Source organism: Letharia columbiana (assembly GCF_014066305.1).
Source record: "Letharia columbiana isolate WasteWater2 chromosome Unknown Sc0000040_s0, whole genome shotgun sequence".
NCBI classification, from domain to species: Eukaryota; Fungi; Ascomycota; class Lecanoromycetes; order Lecanorales; family Parmeliaceae; genus Letharia; species Letharia columbiana.
Window position 1 is genome coordinate 367,116 of NW_023501084.1, and position 19,215 is coordinate 386,330.

General features: G+C 48.8%; 7 protein-coding genes across 7 annotated transcripts; 2 read left to right on the top strand and 5 right to left on the bottom strand.

The window, feature by feature from the left end:
* Positions 1–1,933: 1,933 nt before the first annotated feature.
* Positions 1,934–3,136, bottom strand: HO173_009500 (uncharacterized protein; the record flags this gene model as incomplete). The annotated part of the gene is made up of 3 exons (XM_037311390.1): positions 1,934–2,042; positions 2,123–2,888; positions 2,944–3,136. 3 exons carry the CDS (start codon positions 3,134–3,136, stop codon positions 1,934–1,936), a joined length of 1,068 nt encoding a protein of 355 aa, XP_037161824.1.
* A 2,186-nt stretch (positions 3,137–5,322) lies between these two features.
* On the top strand, positions 5,323–6,240 carry HO173_009501 (uncharacterized protein; the record flags this gene model as incomplete). Its single annotated transcript, XM_037311391.1, has 1 exon — positions 5,323–6,240. The coding sequence occupies one exon, from the start codon at positions 5,323–5,325 to the stop codon at positions 6,238–6,240; it is 918 nt and encodes a 305-aa protein (XP_037161825.1).
* A 564-nt stretch (positions 6,241–6,804) lies between these two features.
* Positions 6,805–9,038, bottom strand: HO173_009502 (uncharacterized protein; the record flags this gene model as incomplete). Its single annotated transcript, XM_037311392.1, has 2 exons — positions 6,805–7,471; positions 8,164–9,038. 2 exons carry the CDS (start codon positions 9,036–9,038, stop codon positions 6,805–6,807), a joined length of 1,542 nt encoding a protein of 513 aa, XP_037161826.1.
* Positions 9,039–10,140: 1,102 nt separating this feature from the next.
* Positions 10,141–10,914, bottom strand: HO173_009503 (uncharacterized protein; the record flags this gene model as incomplete). Its single annotated transcript, XM_037311393.1, has 1 exon — positions 10,141–10,914. One exon carries the CDS (start codon positions 10,912–10,914, stop codon positions 10,141–10,143), a length of 774 nt encoding a protein of 257 aa, XP_037161827.1.
* A 723-nt stretch (positions 10,915–11,637) lies between these two features.
* HO173_009504 (uncharacterized protein) lies at positions 11,638–12,291 on the bottom strand (the record flags this gene model as incomplete). Its single annotated transcript, XM_037311394.1, has 1 exon — positions 11,638–12,291. The coding sequence occupies one exon, from the start codon at positions 12,289–12,291 to the stop codon at positions 11,638–11,640; it is 654 nt and encodes a 217-aa protein (XP_037161828.1).
* A 1,989-nt stretch (positions 12,292–14,280) lies between these two features.
* Positions 14,281–15,579, top strand: HO173_009505 (uncharacterized protein; the record flags this gene model as incomplete). Its single annotated transcript, XM_037311395.1, has 2 exons — positions 14,281–14,479; positions 14,537–15,579. 2 exons carry the CDS (start codon positions 14,281–14,283, stop codon positions 15,577–15,579), a joined length of 1,242 nt encoding a protein of 413 aa, XP_037161829.1.
* A 1,603-nt stretch (positions 15,580–17,182) lies between these two features.
* HO173_009506 (uncharacterized protein) lies at positions 17,183–19,166 on the bottom strand (the record flags this gene model as incomplete). The annotated part of the gene is made up of 4 exons (XM_037311396.1): positions 17,183–17,395; positions 17,463–17,901; positions 17,952–17,992; positions 19,158–19,166. 4 exons carry the CDS (start codon positions 19,164–19,166, stop codon positions 17,183–17,185), a joined length of 702 nt encoding a protein of 233 aa, XP_037161830.1.
* Positions 19,167–19,215: the final 49 nt, after the last annotated feature.

A 19,215-nucleotide genomic window follows, 5' to 3' on the forward strand; every position in this document is an offset into this window, starting at 1 on the left:
TCGGCCCCGGCCAGTGTTATTTAGCTGAGAGGTGCGCCATACCAGAGCACACATTTACCGTAGTGTATCATCTGTGAAGATCTGCGGAGATGTATCGTCTGGCTAATTGAATAGAGATAAATGGATACGTTTAGGACTCTCATGATCGCTAAGACGGCCGATTAGAGCATTCCTATCAATGTCGAGGGTGGGCGAGACACTCTTTAGTACTGATTCCCGCAACGGTGCTAGGTTCGATAGAAGCGCTTTGGCGAATAGGCAATTGCAGGAAGGGAAGAATCTGAAGGCACACATGGCAGGCTGAGGAGCTTTTTTTGGGAGGTTGAGGATCAGTGAGGGCCAAATGAATAGTGCATATGGTGGTTCATGGAATATAATAAGGCGCCGGATTCGTGAAACACTACGCGCTTCACCGGGATCGTCTCCAGTGACTTCAGAAACTTCAAGCCAAGTTATCTGATTACTACGAAAGTCCCCTGATGCCTCGCAGCCAGTGCTGAGCGTAGCGCAGGCACCACACGAGACTGAAGCCTGCTGCTCAGATAGTAACTAACAGCGGCCCTCTGCCACTCGAAGAGACGCTACCGCAAAATGGTCGGCACGATTTGGCAAAGTCTTCGTGTGGCAGATACGATCGCTAAGTCTTTACAATATTCTTTACAATATTTGCTTTAACTCCAAGATTTATCTCAATAGACAACTCTCTAGCGGCTCTCGGGCCCTCAACGCTCTCCACCTTATTATGATACACTCAGTCTTGATCCAGGCGTTCCTAATCATACCCTCAAGCAGCAAGAACAATGGGTTTGAAATCATTAACCCTTTCAGACGCCAGTGCGCAGACAGCAATATATCGCGGACACCGTTGATGTACTTGTATCTGATACCGAACGCTTGATTAAGTGTCGAAGATAGTTCCGAGTGCTTCTCATTAATGGTAATCAGTTGATGCATGACAAACTGCTGCGAATAACAGCATTCGTGAGAAGTGGTGTTTAAAGTGAACATCGCCCTCATCAGCGGCGCGGGCAACATTCAGTAAACGTTTCAGACACTATAGTTGTATAGGTCATTTGAATGATAATCTTTAGTGTTCGAGGCTACACATGCGCTCAAAGATGAGCGGATCAAATACCTTTCCATGGTCTGCGATTGCTTGCGAATGTGTCTCGCTTGTGGTAAGTTCTCTTCCGACAATACCAAATAACGGACTGCATCTATCGGCCTGACTTTGTGCCCTGGGAGTGTGCGAGTTGTGTGAGGTTTAAAAAGTATGCTACTCGACCCAAAGAAGGCAACCAATTCTTGCGTAGCACATCTACTACATACCGACAATTTCGATACACTCGGAGCTCGACCTGTCCGCACCTACCACTACGTGGCGAACATTGACACCGTTCATCTTGGCTACGATCCGGCACTAGCGCGATCTGTAGCAGTGAAAGCGCGGCGAGCTCGGTGACTTGAGCGTGGCGCTCGTGCTGAAGGACTTGACCTTTTTTGGCTGTGTGCAGGAAGCAGGGCATTGACATTTACAGTTCGTTGCTCGGTCGATTCATCCTGTGATGCATGATCGGAGATGGCAGTCCCGAAGCGCCTTTGTCTATCTTTGCCAGCGTGTACGGTTCCAGAGTTCAAGAAAAGGAATTGAGACGTGCGGTCGTTGACACCTTATCAGCAGAGCTTGGCTTGCTTACTCACAATAATTTTTATCGTGATACATACATTCGAAGAGAAGCAATGGGTTGAAGAGAAGAGAAAAATATCTAGGTGGGAGAAAATAGCGCCGCACCGGGCGGCAGCATATGTACAAAAGCCAGACAAATGTACAAAAAAGGTTACGGATCACAGACCCGCAGACCCAAAGGAAAGAACCCAACACCCTGCCATATGTTGCAGTTTGTCGAACTTTTAGTCATCGAAGATATGGCTCTTAGCAAGAGCCTGCACTGCTCGTGCGATTGTAGTACATTTCAATCTTTGAGATTTCCATGATGTTGTCTTGCAGTGGGGGAGCGCCTGTCCAACCCGGATCTCCATTACTGCAACACGAGGAAATTAGCTCTGGCCCTAGATTCGAAGGGAAAAAAATGAGGGGTAGTGTAGAGACTGGATGGCTTACCTCCAATTGTTCCACAGCCAGCTCCCGGCAGTGGATGGGACATTGTCCGTCAGTGTTTGCTGCAGCTCGCCATTCAGATAGAAATCCGTACGACCAGGGAGCCAATCAATTCTGTACTCTTGAAAGTCATTCGTTGCGTTCGATGGAAGAGCCATTTGAATTGTGCTAGCTTCGGCGTCGGCGTTGGCTCTCTGATTCGTGTAATGCACGCCCTTCCATGTATCGCCGGTGATGAGCTCGATGTCCACTTCTTGATTGTCGTCCTTGTAGAAGAAGGCGCCGTGACATGTGCCAGCGACTGTGCTGGCCTTCATCGTAGTGCGTACGCTACCGTAGAGAATATCTTCGTCTTGAGTCGAGACCTCGGCGCCGAGAATGGGAGATGCGCTCTGGCCTCCGGGTACTTTGAGTTGGAGAGTTTCACTGTTGACAGCTACATTGGACGTGGTGTAAAGCTGGGTGTATGGCGATGATCCGATGGTGTAGGTGCTAATAGCTAGATCATCTGTGGGAAAAGATGCTAAGGTGGAGAAGTCAAAGGTCTGCGAGTGCGTAAAGCTGCCTGCGCCATCTACTACCCACATGCATCCCTCTTTGCTGGGTGCTAGTGAGGTCCCTGGCACTGCTGGCCCGTTTGACTGGGGCTGCGGAGTTGCAGAAACTTGCGGAGTGGCAGAGGGTTGCGGAGATGCAGAAACAGGAGCAGAGGAAGCACAGCTTCCAAAGGCCGACTGACATCCGGTCGCGCAGTATGCCTCTGAGTTTCCTGTGAAAGTTCAGCAAAGTTTTTAATGACCGCAGATGCGGAACGGAAGACTCACCACACCATCCGGAAGCCGAGCAGCAACTTCCCCCATACGGGTCGTTGGGGTTACAGATATAGCCATTAGCAGCTCCGCAGGTGTTGTCTGGTGTCAGGGTTCTCTTTTGTATGCTGAAATGAGTGTGAGGCAGGTGCGCCGGTATTGCGGACACGGCGGAAAGCAGGAACAAGGTGATGCTGAGCATGTACATGATGAAAAGACTGTGGTGGTGTTTGAATGATCAAAGTCGAGGTGCCTGCATCTGATCCTTTGTAAATGAGAGTGAGACAATGAAACAAAGAAGAAAATGTTGTGTTGTGGTGGTTGAGAAGGAGATAAAGAAATGAGGCCGGAGACGGTGAATGTGCTTTATCTTGTTGCGTTGCCCTACTCTACGTGAGAGTGAGACGGACGAAGCTAAGGAAATTGTGGAAATCTCTGTGTCAAAGCCATAAGGCTGCGCAAATGATTGGGAAGCGCAGCCAGCAAATGAAAGGATTACATGCAAAGAGAGATTTGAAGGATTGAAAGAGTGAAAAAGGAACATGGGTCATGATTGGATATAATTGAATCTGTGAGTCGGTGAGAGCTTGTGGCGGTGATGAGAGTTTAATTGGATCAAGCAGGTCGAGATTTGGCACAAGCATGAAATAGGGGGTTACATAGGGGGCCAAACAGGGGGGGGACACATAGGGGGCGGAAGTGGCTTTTCCCATCCCAGTTCCCCCGCACTAGATCCCTGTCACTGCCTTACCTTAAATTTGAGTGGAGGAAAGGGCCGCGGCACGACCCCTGAGACCCGTCAGCCTCAAACTCTATTCCCCCCTAATGCCCCTCTAATATTTCAAGGAACGAATCAGAAGAATCGTTCGCCACGACTCCTGCATCTCCGCAATTATCCGCCATCCGCCATCCGCCATTCACCAATCATGAAACAAAGACTCCGTCAATTAAAACCCGTATTGACACAAGTCTTCTCAATTAAAACCCGTATTGACACAAGTCTTGTCAAATTGAGCTCCAAGCGGCGCAATCATCGCCGCTCCAAATTGAGTTTCCCGCTTAAGATTCGGTAAATACATGTACATGTACCCTCCAACCGTAACAAAACAAGGCTTGATCAAAGCGCATTTACATAAAGAACGAGGAAATTGGATATCTTTATCACCGCAACTGTTAGCGCAAAATCACTGGGATTGCATTGTCCACATGCAGTCAAAAAGGGCCTGCACACGGCCAAGCAATCCTTCTACCATGTACTAACTGAAATAAATACGTGTGCTTCAATAGCCCTCTTCACAAGCTAATACTTTGCCATGAATGTTGTTGTTATGCTAATACGGTATCTGTATATTCCAGAGCAAAATCTTCTTGATTGCCTTTCGTTGGCAAATTGCGTTGGATTTGAGATTTTGGGTTGCAGGCTTTTTTCACCCGCGTGTCCACATAGTCCAACTTTTGGGACTTCATCCTCCTGTCAATGCATCGTACGTGCGTTACAATCCTTGCGTCTACCAATTTACCATGCGGAAATCGGTACAGGTGATGCTTGAGGGTATCCGTAGAGCCGCCTGTCATCATTACCTTGGTGGCCAAGTACATCTGGCTCATACGTCCATACACAATACACGAATCCGCCGCGCTTGGAAAGCAAATTTATCGGGCATTCGCAGAGTAATGGACAGCATGTAACGTATCCATTGCGCAGTCTGGGATGAATAACTTGGAGATTGTTCACGGAAGCCGCCTCACCCGGGTGCGCTATCCGACACGAGGTCAACCACCCGCAAAATGAATGCTGCCAAGGAACAAATATTGTGAATATTGGGCCAGCCGCTTTACCGGTGTAGAGACTGCAGTCGCACTGATGAACGAATCAGGAGTGGGGTTCTCAACAGTTTGCGAAGCGTTGTCGCCCTGCTATCTTAACTTTTTAACAGCGCGGTAGTAATTCTTCGCGTCAACCTACATGCAAACACTTAGGTGAATGGATCTGAGCATCATTACCTTATTTTGTATGTTGGGAGAGCCAGCCCAGAGTCTAGATGTGTGGGTGTCGTCTTGTCCGGTTTGATGACAAGGACCCTTCAGTGCAGAGTGCAACAGATATCTTCACCTTGCCTGGGAAAGAGAAAGGAACTAAGGAGAGATCTCGTGCCTTCCGAAAATTATGGCGGGCTTGCAGTTCCATTGGCTTCCCATCTAAGTACGACCGGTCCGAAGTTAGGCAGTGGCGAGTCTGGCAACACTATAATGGCCGCGTGACAGGGACTGCTCCGCTGTCAACACAAACTTCTCTTCAGCCTCGGCACCGCAAACACAAGCGTGGCATTCACTATAGAATATCCCCCATTATTTCATCTCCCGTATTCATCGTGCTTTGTTATCCTGCTCACCATGCCTCGACCCACCATGATCAGACAACGGAATCCAAAGGGCAGGTTCTCGAGCAGCCACGCAGTTGTCACAGCAGCACTGACGCAATCTCCATTCCCCTTCCTCAGCCTACCAATAGAGCTACGTCTCACTGTCTACGCGTACGTCTTCAGCACTCGCCGGAAACGCACACTTCGCCGCCTTGAAGACCTCACGAACCAAAGACTGCCATCCGAAATCCAGAAAATCAAGCTTTTCAGCACTGCTATCCTCACAACTTGCAAGACCATCTGCGCGGAAGCACTGCCAGCATTCTATACCAGCCAGTCCTTTCACTACTCCACCGAGCGCGATGGTCTTTTCCGCCAACCTACCATCCCGGCCGAATGCCTGAAGTGGGTGAAATACCTCAGCCTCGATATCACCACGGAAGCCGGCAATGGAGTCGATGGCATCCTCGCCACACACGTACGGAACATCGTCACGCACTGCATCAAACTGGTCAGCTTTACATTGCACATACCCGTACTTGCCTACAAGACGACTATTCCGTTGAGCCAGCTGCAGTCCAAATTGACGCAAAAATCCGCGACGGCAAAGGCCCTGCGCGCCTTACGCTCTCGCGTCGACAGGCTCAGCATCGTCACTCTCAATCCGCCCGACGGTCTTCTCGGTCTTCGACGAGGCATCGTGAACGTCGACAGCGCCTGGGTCACCGAGACATTTTCCGAATGGCCGCGGATGAAGCTCCCGAGGCAGCTGCAGGGGGCCAACGCAAAGCCGGGGACCGTCCCGTTTGGGCTTCGAAGGCATTCTCTTGCCGGTTTCTATTTCTCGGAAGCGGATCACATCTCGGCGTTTCATATCTATGGGCCTCATGTTACTCGGAGGTTGGAAGAGGGCGGCTCCCTAGGGGAAGGGGACTGGCTTTTCAAGTGAAAGGAGCGGCAGGGAGGAGATCTTGGAGTCAAGACAGCCGGGTCTCAAGCATCCCATACTATACAGGGAGGAACCCGAGACGTGTACGGTACTTCATTTCGATTTGCAGGCTTGCTTCAAAACAACATTCTTTGAGACTTTGCATTGCATTGTGCTTGGAATATTCACCTGTCAATGATATGTGCTAGACGATGCAAAATTTCCAAGGAATGACTCCAGAAGCTTACAGACGGCGAGTGTCACACTTGAGCCCTCTCACCCATCATCATCTCGTTATATACGTCTTATCATGAAACATACGACCGAACCTAACTCAATTAGAGGCTACTCTGAAGGTATACATCTATCTACCTTTCCTTAGATCCCCAAGAACCTCACCATCAGGCCGTCTTACCAACATTCTCCCGTCGATCCAGAACACATCTCCGCAAAGCCGGCCACAAGCAAAACATTCTAATCTTCTGACCCGCAGCACTATCATCAGCTCTTTCCTCCATACCCACCCTCTGATACTCGTCAATGCTAATACCAGGCCACTCGTCCAGTTCGCGAACCAACCAGCCCTCACCCGGTGCAATCACCCTTCCAAGATCCATAAGGGCGCGACGGTTGCCGTGCGTTATGATCATCATCCACATCAAACAGTACGTCGGATCCCGCAGTCGAGCCGCCAGTCTCGCAAGCTCCAGCGCCGCCCGGCCGCCGGCCCGTAAGCTTCGGTGCAAGTCTTCGTTTCCGGAAAACGGTCAGGAGATGCAGCGTGAAGGTCCGCAGGTTGGGACAACCGTCGATAACGGATCGGACGCGCGTGGATACGAGCCGGTCGACTTCGCTGATGTCTGATGCCGATGTATGCAGCATGTAGTCGATGCTGACGTGCTGCATGGAGTGGAGATGCGTCATGAAGTGGCGAAGGACACCTTGGACTGAGGGCACGGTGGGGAGGATGGTGTAGTGGAATTGGTTCGTGTCGTAAAAGACTGGCAGAGCTTCCGTAGACACCTTCTTCGATACCATAAGCATGCCGGTGTTTCGGATCCTGGGGCCGGTTGATGGTCGTACGCGCTGTCCGTGTCGATTTTTGCGCACTTGGAGGTCCATGAGGGAGCGGAGTGTGACGTCCTTGGGCCCGGAGAGGGCGTACTCGTACACCCGAAGTCGCAATTCTGTGGGCAGGTCCATGAATCTGAATGGCTGGACGGGAAGAGGGGTGAGGGGTATGGCTGTAGCGCTTTGGGAAGCCATTCTCATTAACGTGGAATAGTGTTGATTGGATTACTTGATGTCGCAGGTGTGAAGCCTTAGTGGACGCAAAGTAGAAGCTGTAGGAGATGCCGACACGTACGAAGTGTCAAACCCGACGAATTCACGCGGATTGCTGCCAACTATCTTCCGAGCCTTCCGACCGGAAATAGACCACTATGTTATCAGACATCGATGGGCCTCAGTTTCAAGTAAAGGTTGCACAAAGCCACAACGCAATCATGACTGGCAGTACTACAAATCTACTTGGCAGACCACGAGTGAAAACCGTAAAACTTGAAACCCTTCCTGAGGGTGTAAATGATGACAATCGACCAAACCAATATCGAGCCATACGACCCCGCAGTACTCTTGTGCGCATTTCCTAATAACATGGTCTGGTGGAAGGTACACAGTTTCTTGGTGGCGTCTAGCTGGCTAATAAGGTAGGTATGACACAGACATGGAGAAAAGTGGCAACCACATGCCTAGAACGAAAAGGAAAGCACTAGGCACGTTTCTCACAGCCCTCTTGAAGCGCGTCCATGAATGTCCAGCCAATGGCCACTGGAAAGTACGACCGTTTCTCGCTTTCCATTGGTTTCCACGGGCAGAGACTAGATAATTGAATGCCCCGTAGCTCTACAAACCTAGGATACTCTTCCATTCGTGGAATCTTACTCAGGCTGCAGCGTTGCAATCTGAACACATATACAATCCCTTCGAGTCACATAGTCTCCAAGGCAGGACTTGTCTGTGACAGCCCGAATGGTTTCGAGCTGCGCAACAGGTACCGTGAGAAGAGGCCAGCGAAGCGGCCATTGACGCGATCTCCCAATTTTCCAACCCTGGAGCGGTGCGATTAGTTCGCACATTGTCTGCATCGATTTGGTCGTAGTTGGTGCGATGATCGACAGACGTTCAAGGCTCGGTGCAAGCTTTGCTAGTGCCTTGCAACTGTCGTGAGAACTTCGAAGAAGAAGTTTATCGGTGCCGCTTGTCGCGATGATATGTAAAGTTAGGGACTCCAGAGACATGCATCCCGTGGCGATGAGATCCACGAACGCTGCTACTTTTTGATCCACGTCGTATCTTTGTAGGTCTTCGAACATCAGCGTCTGGGGAGAGGCATCAGAAAAGTCGATGCTCAGATGGCGTATCCACTGGAACTCATCTAAGACCAGACAGGTGGTAGTTCCTGAACTAATCGATTGGTGAAAGGCACTTGTCTGATAGAGGATTGGTGCTGCTTCTTGGAAGACCAATTGGCATGTTCTCAAGATGGGTACAGCGTCCTTATTTGAAAGCTGAACGATGAAATCTTGCTCTGTATGTGTACGGTGTGCGTGAGTTTGCCCAGGTCGAAGGAACCAACACCAGCTCGCAAAAGTCAGAATTCTCGGGTAGGACCGTACTTTGTGGATGTATTCGTCATTGGTCGAGACAATTTCTGCAGCTGAGCGAAGAACCCCCAAATCCGAAAACGCGTAGTTGTAGACCGTGACGCGTATTTCAGGAGGTAGCGTGAGGAAAGGAAATACCTGGTTGTCCGGCATGAGCGGTTTCGAGTCTGCCTTAATCCTAAACTTCCTTTTCCGTGGTAGTATGTGGAAACTGGTATCTCGGACACTGATGTGCGTTGGAAAATCAGGTAGACTTGACAAAGAAGATATGGTTATATAGTATGTGGCCTTCTTAACACTGCTGAATTCGTAGGGTTGAAAGTGACATGTGTGTCACATTCTAATTTTATATCACCGCATTGTGGTAATTGTTGTCAGTCACGTGAAACAGTAAAGCGAAGAATGAAGCTTTGCAAAATATTACGCTTCACCAGTTATTACTGAACAAGGCATTAGCCCTTTCATGTTTTTGTGATCCTGTTGCATGTGTTGTCGCGACCAGCGGTCCTGTGATTGGAGACCCAGGTATTGAATATAGGGCCGTCATGCCCTTCGCTTGAAACGTTTTGTCAAACTCTTTCCCTGCCCTGAAATCCCAAGCTGTGAAATCCCGGCGAAAGCTCATCCTTCTCTCTCGACCGCTTACCTCGGCGCCATCGATCAGGTTGGTAAACACGACTCCGTTTTTGTCGTTCGAATGACAGCAATCCGAGCCTCTTGAGGTGGCCAATGACTTTCTACTCCGCATACACGCGCTCTTCCTCGTCTAGCAAGTGGATAGTCTTGGGCCATTTACATGATTTGAAAAAAATCCCGTCCATCTCGACACAACTTTCGCATCTTTCTGGCATGTCGCCCAGATTTCGATCCATATGTATTGCGCCTTGTGATGTCTAATCAGGCACTGTTGCCATTTGAGCGCATGATTGTTACTTGATAACCTTCGTTGCCGACAATGCTTTCGAAGCAGATCCGAGAACACTCGAGAACGCTCGAGAAAGTCTGATATTGGAAATGTTCGAAATTTTAAGCATGTTCACAAACCCGAGAGAAAGAAGCCGTAGATATTAGTTTTATGCGCTTGAGTGCAATGACGAATGATAGGAAGTACAGAAAGGCAAAAACAGGTACAAAGATGAGACAATTGGCGGTATATTCTATGGCGGTTTTTACGAGACATATGAACTAGGTTGATGAGAGTCCCGGCTCTGCAAAAGATCATCTATAGACCGAGAAATAGATTTGGCGACCCTGGCTACCAAGAATAAGCCGTATTTGAAGGTGGAAGCTCATCAAAACGGGTTCCCAACATCTTGGGAGGATGAAAGACTAGATGCCGTGCATCTACATCTCCCCTGTGGTCTGCAGGTCCCAAAGTTAGTCCCAGCTCATCACTTAGTACTCTGAACATGCTGAGGATTCGACTTCGCAATTTAGCACGACGGCCGCTCGGTATTTCCTGCGTCGAGTCCTTGATAATAGTCTCTAGGACCACATTTCGGAATACTCTCGAACTCCGTAGGGCGGAGATGTCGTTGGCGTTTAGAAGTGCCGCTCGCCGTACGCCAAATAAAAGTATGACATGACACGTCATTCGCATTTCTCCTTGTTTGTGGCAGAAGTCAATGAGTTCGTGGGCATTGCGTGAGCAATCGTGGTCGGACAGGTCCCATTGAAGTTTTATGTTCTGAATCTGATCGGCCACGTTTTCGCTTGGCTTGATGTTGCGAGAACCATCTGTGGAATTCACATACATCCTGAATATGGCCTTGGGATATAGGGACTCCTGCGCTTCCTGGCTGAGTTGACGAGAGGTTCTTAGTACTTGGAGATGACCAGAGGCGAGGAGATAGCCATAGATCTCATCACGAAGCTCTCTCGGTAGGCTGAGCAGTGGGCCTCCATTGCGATGATTCACCTCATTTGTTACTTTGCACGATCCCGTACCTTGCTGCCGGTCTTTTTCCTTTGCTATATCTTCTCTGCCTCCTTCCTCTCCCTTCAAACCAATTCTGATTTCTTGATCCATTCCATTGACCGGCGTAAGCTTTTGTTCCTAAGAACGAAAAAGGACAACTGAAAAAATGAGTCTGCTAGAGTTGTAGCTAATGTATATTACGCGATAATGGTTATTCTCGTAGTAACAGCAAACTGGTGACATGGCAAAATGCGGGGTTACCTCGGCAGAAAACAATTGGTGCTTTCTGCAGAAACACCATGTTCCCTGTACTGATACTCTGTCTCCATCATTTGTGAGAGAATTGCTGCTCACTAGATACGATCTGACTCTACCATTTCGACAGCTAACACCCTATGCTCAATGTCCTTACTTGTTTAACTCCAATCCTAAGACCTCGCGCAGAAAATCATTCAACCAGAGCAAGATCATGGCTAATACATTTTTGATATCTTTTCGTCACTTGGCTAGTGTATTGTGTTGACTAGATGTACATGTAGATTAAGACTACTAGACCACGTTGGGAAAAGGCTTTTGGAACAGCCTGGTTAAGTCGTTCACCAAGGCTCGTTCAGTAAACCGTAGCAAGAAAGATACTCTACTGCCATATAAAAGTCCTTAGCAACTTTGGCCCAAAGCAAAGTGACAGGGTTGGCATCCCTCTTCTATGTAATAGAACGGGCGTCACTCTTAGCAACAAGGTCTGCCGCTGACCTATCAGTGAAAGGACTGTCCAGTAGTGCTTGGTTTGATTGACCGGAAATTGGCTATGGTGCATAGAGGCAGGTTGCCCCTTCAAAAAACTCCCACTACTTCGCTCATGCTCTCTTCTTTCTCTGCAAGCGTGCCCGCTTTGGCGTAAGGATCGGCCTCGTTGTCTTCCCTCGGAATCAGCCAAAATTGAACCATCACTCCTCGATCATCTTGCTTCCTCAATGCCGTAAGTAACATCTCCCACAGGTCTCTATTCTCCACCGGAGTTCGCTGAGCAGTCCGCCACCCATTCGTTTTCCATTTGGACACCCACGCCGATATCCCCTTAACCACATACTCCGAGTCGCACGCCAAAACCACCTTGTCAAAACCCTCGCCATTCCAAATCCTCAGCCCCAGTGCGACAATAGCAGCGCGTAACTCGGCACGGTTGGATGTCTCCGGACCACTGCCTTCGAGTCGCCTGCCAAAGTTGGTACGAGCGCTCAGCTTGACTCCGTAACCCGCACGAGCCTGTGGTGTCCCGTTGTTCGAACAGGCGCCATCAATGAAGATGAGCATCTCGCGGGAATTGTCGTTGCGGATAAAACGAAGGCCAGGAAGGGTACAGGCGTTGATGGAGTCATGGTAGAGGTCCTCAGGCTTGGCTGTTGGCGAGCTGGGGTAGAAGCGGCGAAGACCGTCGGCACGATCGTGAGGGATAGGAGGGAGACCAAAAAGTGGATTGACCGTCATCTTGCCTGCTTAAACTGGGATTTTCAAACGTGGGTTGACTCGTCGAGGCTTGGTAAGAGGATGTCAGATAATGGACGTAGTATGGAACTGATATGTGGTGGTGTTACAACGAGAAGAGAATATCAACTTATGAAGATCTATTTATGCTGTGAAGCCCACAGACATAGGCACTGCCAAGAAACACGACCTAGTTGGGATACGTGTACAGAGTATTGGTCTCGAGAAGGGCGATTTGGCGTTACTACTTGTGTATTGCAGACGCAGGGAAAGACCAGGCCACATCATTTTCATTGACTGGGTAAAATGTCTATGAGTACTTTATGTTTTAGCGTGGCTGGAAAAGATGAAGGAGGCGCTGGTGGCGCTAAGGAGGCGCGAGAAAAGGCCGACATGCCGACGTGCTTACTCTAAGGGCCCCTTTGGCAACCAAATTCAAGCCCACATTTTCAGAATTTCAGGTTAAAATACACTTTCTTTTCGAGCACAGGTATTATACGTGCCAAGAATTCGGTTCGTAACGAAAATGCCCCCTTAAGCCCCAAACAGCCCGTACTATTTTCGAATAACATCGTAATAATTTTTAATATAAATCAAAAGTGCATATTAAAGAGAATAACGTATTTATACTTCTATATTAATTGCGTAAAATTTAAATCGCTTTTAATTTCAATATTAGTTATTTTCTTTAATAATTCACGTAGATATCGCTTTAATTTAGCGCACATTTTTTAAAAACTAAAGTCGAAATCGGTTTGCAAACAAATATGCTTTTTTGCCCTTAAGGCTGAAATAGATTTTAATCTTAACGTCAAGGTTATATAATATTTTAATACACGTATTTAGGCCGTAAAGCTAGTATTTAACTAACGAAAATCAAAATATAGATTTTGGTTGCCAAAGCCCTAAGGCTGAGATGACTAATGCATACAGTGTCAGTAAGCTACTTTTGCCTCAGTCCCTCAGAACGTGCCAAGATCGCTAAGCCCCTTCGGGTTAGCTTCTTTACTACTACGAAACCTAAAGGAGCCGTTTAAGGGCAAATCCTAATCTTACGCGTAGATCCGGCTTATTTCTAATAAAATACAAGGAATCCCGCATAATTTCGCATTTTTAACTTGAATACGAATTTTAACTACGTATTTTGAGTGTATTAAAATACGTTAACAAATCAACGCGTGTCGCCGTGCATTTGCAATACACACACACATATATAAATATATATATGCGTGCGCATAAGTAATCATTGACTTTTTCTATTCTTCTCCGTTACTCTCTTTTTTTCCTTTTTTTTTTTTTTTCTATTTTTTTGAAAACTTACGCGCATTGCGGTGATTTGGCATTTTTGATATTCTTGATATATAAATTCCTTGGTATTCTTGGTATTTTGAAGCCAAATCAGCCTCGAGTGCCAGCGTACCATAATTCACTTGATTATTTACGTCAATACGTGCTTCGAAGACTTATATATACGTACAGATCTTCTGATAAAAGAAATCTCGGCTAATTAATTATGATTGTTGTCGCGTAATACTCGAAATTTGGTATTAATTCTGCGGATTTTTGAATGCTCATATCAACGTCGCTGGATTCTTAAGAGATGATCTTAAAAATAGCGTATTCGACGGAAGATGTGAAACTATTACCCCGTGTTAAGAAATAAATTGTTATAATAGAAATTAAATTACAATTACGTCGCGCAAGTGATATTAATACTCAAAAATATAAGCTCAAAATTTGTATGAGACGTACGCCAAAATAGTGCGGATCTGACAAAATTACGAGGTTTTGCGCTCAGACCTGCCGCCTTTAAGATGCGAGTCAGCAGGCTAACCCGAAGGGGCTTAGTAAGCGAAGCTAACCCGAAGGGGAATAAGGCAATGGCGGTCTGGACTGAGGCAAAGCTACTCACGCGTCGAGCGCGCGTCTGACGATACCAGATACCATCAAGCAATGCCATTTGAAGGCAACTGAACCTGTCGTATCAGCATCATGTCTCGGCGCTCCAAGCACAAGATTCTACCAATGGCTGCGTCCAAAGCCGCACCCAAAGCTACGCGTGAAGCTACACGTAAAGCTACACGTAAAGCTACCCGCAAAGCCATGCGCAAAGCTGCCTCCACAGCTACTTCCACAGTTGCTTCCAAGACTGCTTCCAGGGCTGCCTGCCATTTCCTTCGTATCCCAATCGGTGAGAGACTTCTAGCCTTGATACCCTCACCGCTTCTAGCTGACCTTTCTCCGGCAGAGATCCGTCTCAAAATATACGGCTACCTCTTACTCGATCCTCCACGCGCATCCTTGAAGCCAAATCAGTACGAACACACATGGCTCGGACCGGAGGATGAGGATATGGACTCTGGTAGCATGGGCTATGGTAGCTTCCACACAGACGTCTACCGTGATTCAGACTCTGAGGATGCCATGTTCGACTTGGACGACTTCAACCCGTACGGCATCCCCATGGGCGACATGTGCGACGGCATGTTCAATGACGTTTATAACCTTGGTGGTGCTATGAGTATGACCTTCGGGAATGACATGTTCGACTATGGGGACGATCATTCTGATGACAGGGGCTTTGATCGAATGGACGACGAAGACGAGAGCGAGAACGAAAGCGGTCCCTCGAGAGGAATGTTCGGGACAGAGCCGATGATCAAGCGACATCTAGCAATCCTTCGCACGAACCGTCAGATCTATAATGAAGCTTCCGTTTTGCTCCACTCGGATCTCACCCTCGATGTGAATCCTGGTGATGCAGTGACGGATGTTCCTGGCAACGCTGTTGTGAAACAAACCAAGAAGATCTGGCGTCATTCTCCACACATGGGTCTTGGTTTGACAGACTCCAATGGCCAGACGGTGTACAAGTCGTGCCCCTTGGACGGCTCCGTGGAACCTCACGTCTTTGCGCGGTTTGAGAGGATATCTTACAACGCCCAATTCTTCTTTGAGGGTGACGACGCTGCTCCATGCCTCTTCATTAACGATGATCTGAGTGTAAGAGCCGATGACGCAGCCAAGTATGTCTCGTATCTGACCACAGCCAAGGGTATCACGCGATGGTTTGAGGATCCCATGTCCGGCCGCCCTTTTGACAATGGTCGTAGGGAAACACTCAAAGACGTGGCAGATATCACCATTTCCAGCGTCACTGTTACCCAACCGTCAACCGCAGAAATCATTCAAAAGTTTGTCGATCTGGTGTCAAAGTCACCACTGATCCGACACCTCGAAGTCAACCTCGATCTCGAGGTCAGATGCGAAAATGTAAGGCGCAAAGAATGATGAGAAGAGGGATGCTGCTAATGAGAGAGCCGCAGAGTTATTCATCGAGAGTGGTGTCCTGGATTCTTTGCGAAAACTCTCGAACGTCAAATGCTTCTCACTCAAGGTTGCAACAGTCTGGATTGGAGAGACGGTCATGTTGCTGCAGCAGAAACACTTGAACATCATTCGGGATCTAAAGGACGTGATCGAGAAGAATTGGGCCGTCAAGCATGGTCCTCGCTAAGTGGATGGGCCTACAAGCAGAACTCCAGATTACCAGGGACCTGCAGACGGAGGTGTCACAGCTTTTGCTAGCAATTTGCGGATGATACGATACCCCCGATTGCAAGTCCGATGATAGAAAAAATAGCAAAGGAATGAATGCACCTACAACAGTCCCCAACCCTAATACTAGACACTGTGACATTGTAGTCAGCCTGACAGGCTGATATCGTGCCCTAGACATCACACATAGAGCCTTCTGCGGTATGCGTCAAGCTTGGGCACTCAAGAACTCTCGCGCACTTCCAACTATTATTCAGCAACAGAAGTAACCATGTCTAGCTCCTTTACACCACTGCCATGATTTCCTTCCAGCCTCCCATCGCCACGCATCACTATTCAACACCCTCTCCACCCCACCTCCTCAATACCCCCTCTTCCTCTTCCTCACCCTCCGTCTCATCGCAATCGCCTCCGCCGTCCACTCCTGAACAATGACTACTCACCCAACCACTTCATCCCCACCGTCACGAACTCGCCATCCTCCTAGACGCCATCTCCGAAGCGCAATCTCCTCAACACTTCTCCGGCGAGCCGATACTAGGTCCTTATGTCCATCTTCCCAAGTCGAGCGAGGTTTCCTATGCGGAAGTCGTTGTTGACAGTCGGTCGTCATACGATACTGTGACGTTGACGGAGATGGCGGAGCTTGTATCTGAGACCGCGGCGCGGTACGTGCACGAGATACTGCAGGGCGGCAGAGAGAATGGTGGGCGTGAGAAGACGGAGTATAGGAATTGGTTGGAGATTCAGGTTACGGGGAAGGTCGCTGGTAGGGATGGGGGGTTTGGAAGGCGGACAAACTGGGGCGAGAACTGGGCCTGCTGGGTTGGTTGGGAACGGCACTATGAGGTCGGGTTTTGAGGTCGGGTTTTAAAATGGATAGGAAAGGGTCAGGCCATGGGGCTATGACCGCGAAGTGATGGATGGCGTAATGGTCTAGGAAGGGAGGTTTGGAGACCAGCGCGATGGAGAAGCTCATCGGTATGGACATGATCGCGATTATGTTTGCTATAGTGAACAGGGCTTGATGTGTTCTTGACAACTATCTTTGAAGCTCATGGAAATAATCAGTGGAGGATCGCACTCTTGGGAATGAGTTGGAGGTTAGGGAGCGGTCACCTGGAAAGGGTAGTCGCAAAAGATGTTAGAGGGCAGCTGGAGTTCAGATCGATGTTTGATCGCTCAGTCTAACAATCAAATGTCTTGTCGGAACTCAATGCTTTGTTGGATCTCCAAATCCTCCATCGATTTTTCAATCCAAGTGGTGCAGAGGCAAGTTGCTTGTTCCCTTCTTCCACTCCGCCTTCGTCAGCACTCATCATGTTCGCTTTCTGAACTAATGCTTCCATGCCTTGCTCCCAGTCGCCACACCCGTGTCGTTGCCTATTATTGCATCGATCTCCTCCGGAAACAGCCAGCCAAGACGATCGGCGACTTGATCTTTGGATACTGTTTGTGCTGTAGATGTGGATGGTAACTTGGGTAACTCGGAGAGGAGGTAGGGAGTCAGGCCGGGTATTGTCAGGCGCGAAGGGTCGCCGCATAACAGCTGATAATAGTAAGAAGTCAGCAAGAAGGCGGTCCCTGGCCTCTGTACATTGCTTTGCCAAACGTACCTCCCATCCAGGCTCCGTATCCCATTCATCAGTCCAGAACTGTCTTGCACCGTAGTAGTTATGCAGCCATTCTATCCCGCCAGACTTAGCGTAATAGTAATCCTCACTTGTTGACTTATCTGGCTCAATAAAGTTCCTCCACCTCCGCTGACGTAAGGCATCGCAAAAAGCGTCAAGCGTTTTTGGTTCTTCCGAAGCGGAAGCTTCGTTCTGCGCTTGACGGATCTGACATAATCGTTGGAGGATATCGAGGCAGGCTTTGTGTATGGGAGAGAGCATGCCATCGCCGTGGTCCACGGGCTCATGAACGGTTATCCTTGCTGTCTTGCCTGCTATGATTGGGAGTTGAGGCTCTCCAGCGCCCATGCCGTAATCCCAGATTGCAGGTTGGGATAGGAAGAAATTGGGGTCGGAGGTTACATTCACGAAGGTGGAGTCTCTGCTTTTGTCAGCTCTCTACGACGAAAGTAGCTTGAGAAGTCAGCTCACATTTCTCCCCATCGTCCGAGTACTCGAAAATCGGTGAGCCACTACTTATCCAGTCAGCGTAGGCCACGTTTCTGGTCAGTGTATGCAGAGCCGCGGCGTACTTCAGTCAGCTCTCAGGGAGAAGGCGTGAGTCGTAGGGATTACTGTAAGGTAGCAAGGGATTTTCATCTGGATCTGGTTGTACAGGATCTCGAATTTTGGGCAAGCTGAAGAGACAACCGCATACAGCGCAGTACTCCTCCCTGGAGAACATGTTCGCCAAATGGTGGGATTGTGAAGGAGACAGTTCTGTGGCAAGAAAACAATGACAGTGATTCTGAATACTTGAGCGGGCCCTGCAACGACGAATGCTGTTCGCTTTGTAGATTGAGGGCCTGTGTTAGGAATGTTGTTTGGTCATTCACTGACAGAGAATCTAGCTGAAGTACGAGTGGTACCAAAGGCATACGGTACCTAACCTTGAATCAACAGTCCTGGCCGTATTTGAAACGCGGCCCCAGCACTGCACTGCACTGCAAGCCCCCATAGATTCTTGAAAAGTTCAAAGTCTTGGACACGAAACATTACCCTTCTATAACGGTATGATGTTGTAGTCCCAAACCTATCCATTCATTTCCAAATTCTGGAGCATCAACGGCAGAGATTGAGAGACGAGAGTGGGTCTCACACGCCAGCAGGAAACGGCCAAGCTGACTTTTGTTTCCCGCCAGAAGTATTTCCTCTTTTCATCAGCGTCTTGTATATCAACGCGCAAACAGCTCAGCGACATCAGTCCCTAGCTGACTGGGGGCTCTCCTCCCGTGGTAAATCAGAACCATACTCACCACGAGCGTACTCATCCTGACCATGTCTATAGATGCCACTCTACGTCTCCGCTCTCATTGGACGACGGCTTCACAGGCGGTGCTACTGCACTCCCTGGACTTGGCGACGCCATCGCCGGTACTGATGGAGGTGCCGATGGCGGCCGAGCTGGCGCTGGTTTCACAACTGTAGGATCGTAGGCACTGCAGCAGGCGCAAGTGCAACTAGGGAAGGATTTAGGAGATAAGGGTATTTCAGTAAGGCTGAGATGACTAATCGTACGTCGCGTATTTACAGTCGCCTCGTCTGAGCGTTCACGCGTCTCTCTCACACGCTCGAGTGACTCCAGTCGGCGCACAGTGTCTGCGGTGAAAAGGTCCTGTCTATCTGTCAGAGCCTGACCCTGACCATTGTATCGCCATCATGGCTGACTCTAAAATTTCCTCGGAGGCTGGGTCTC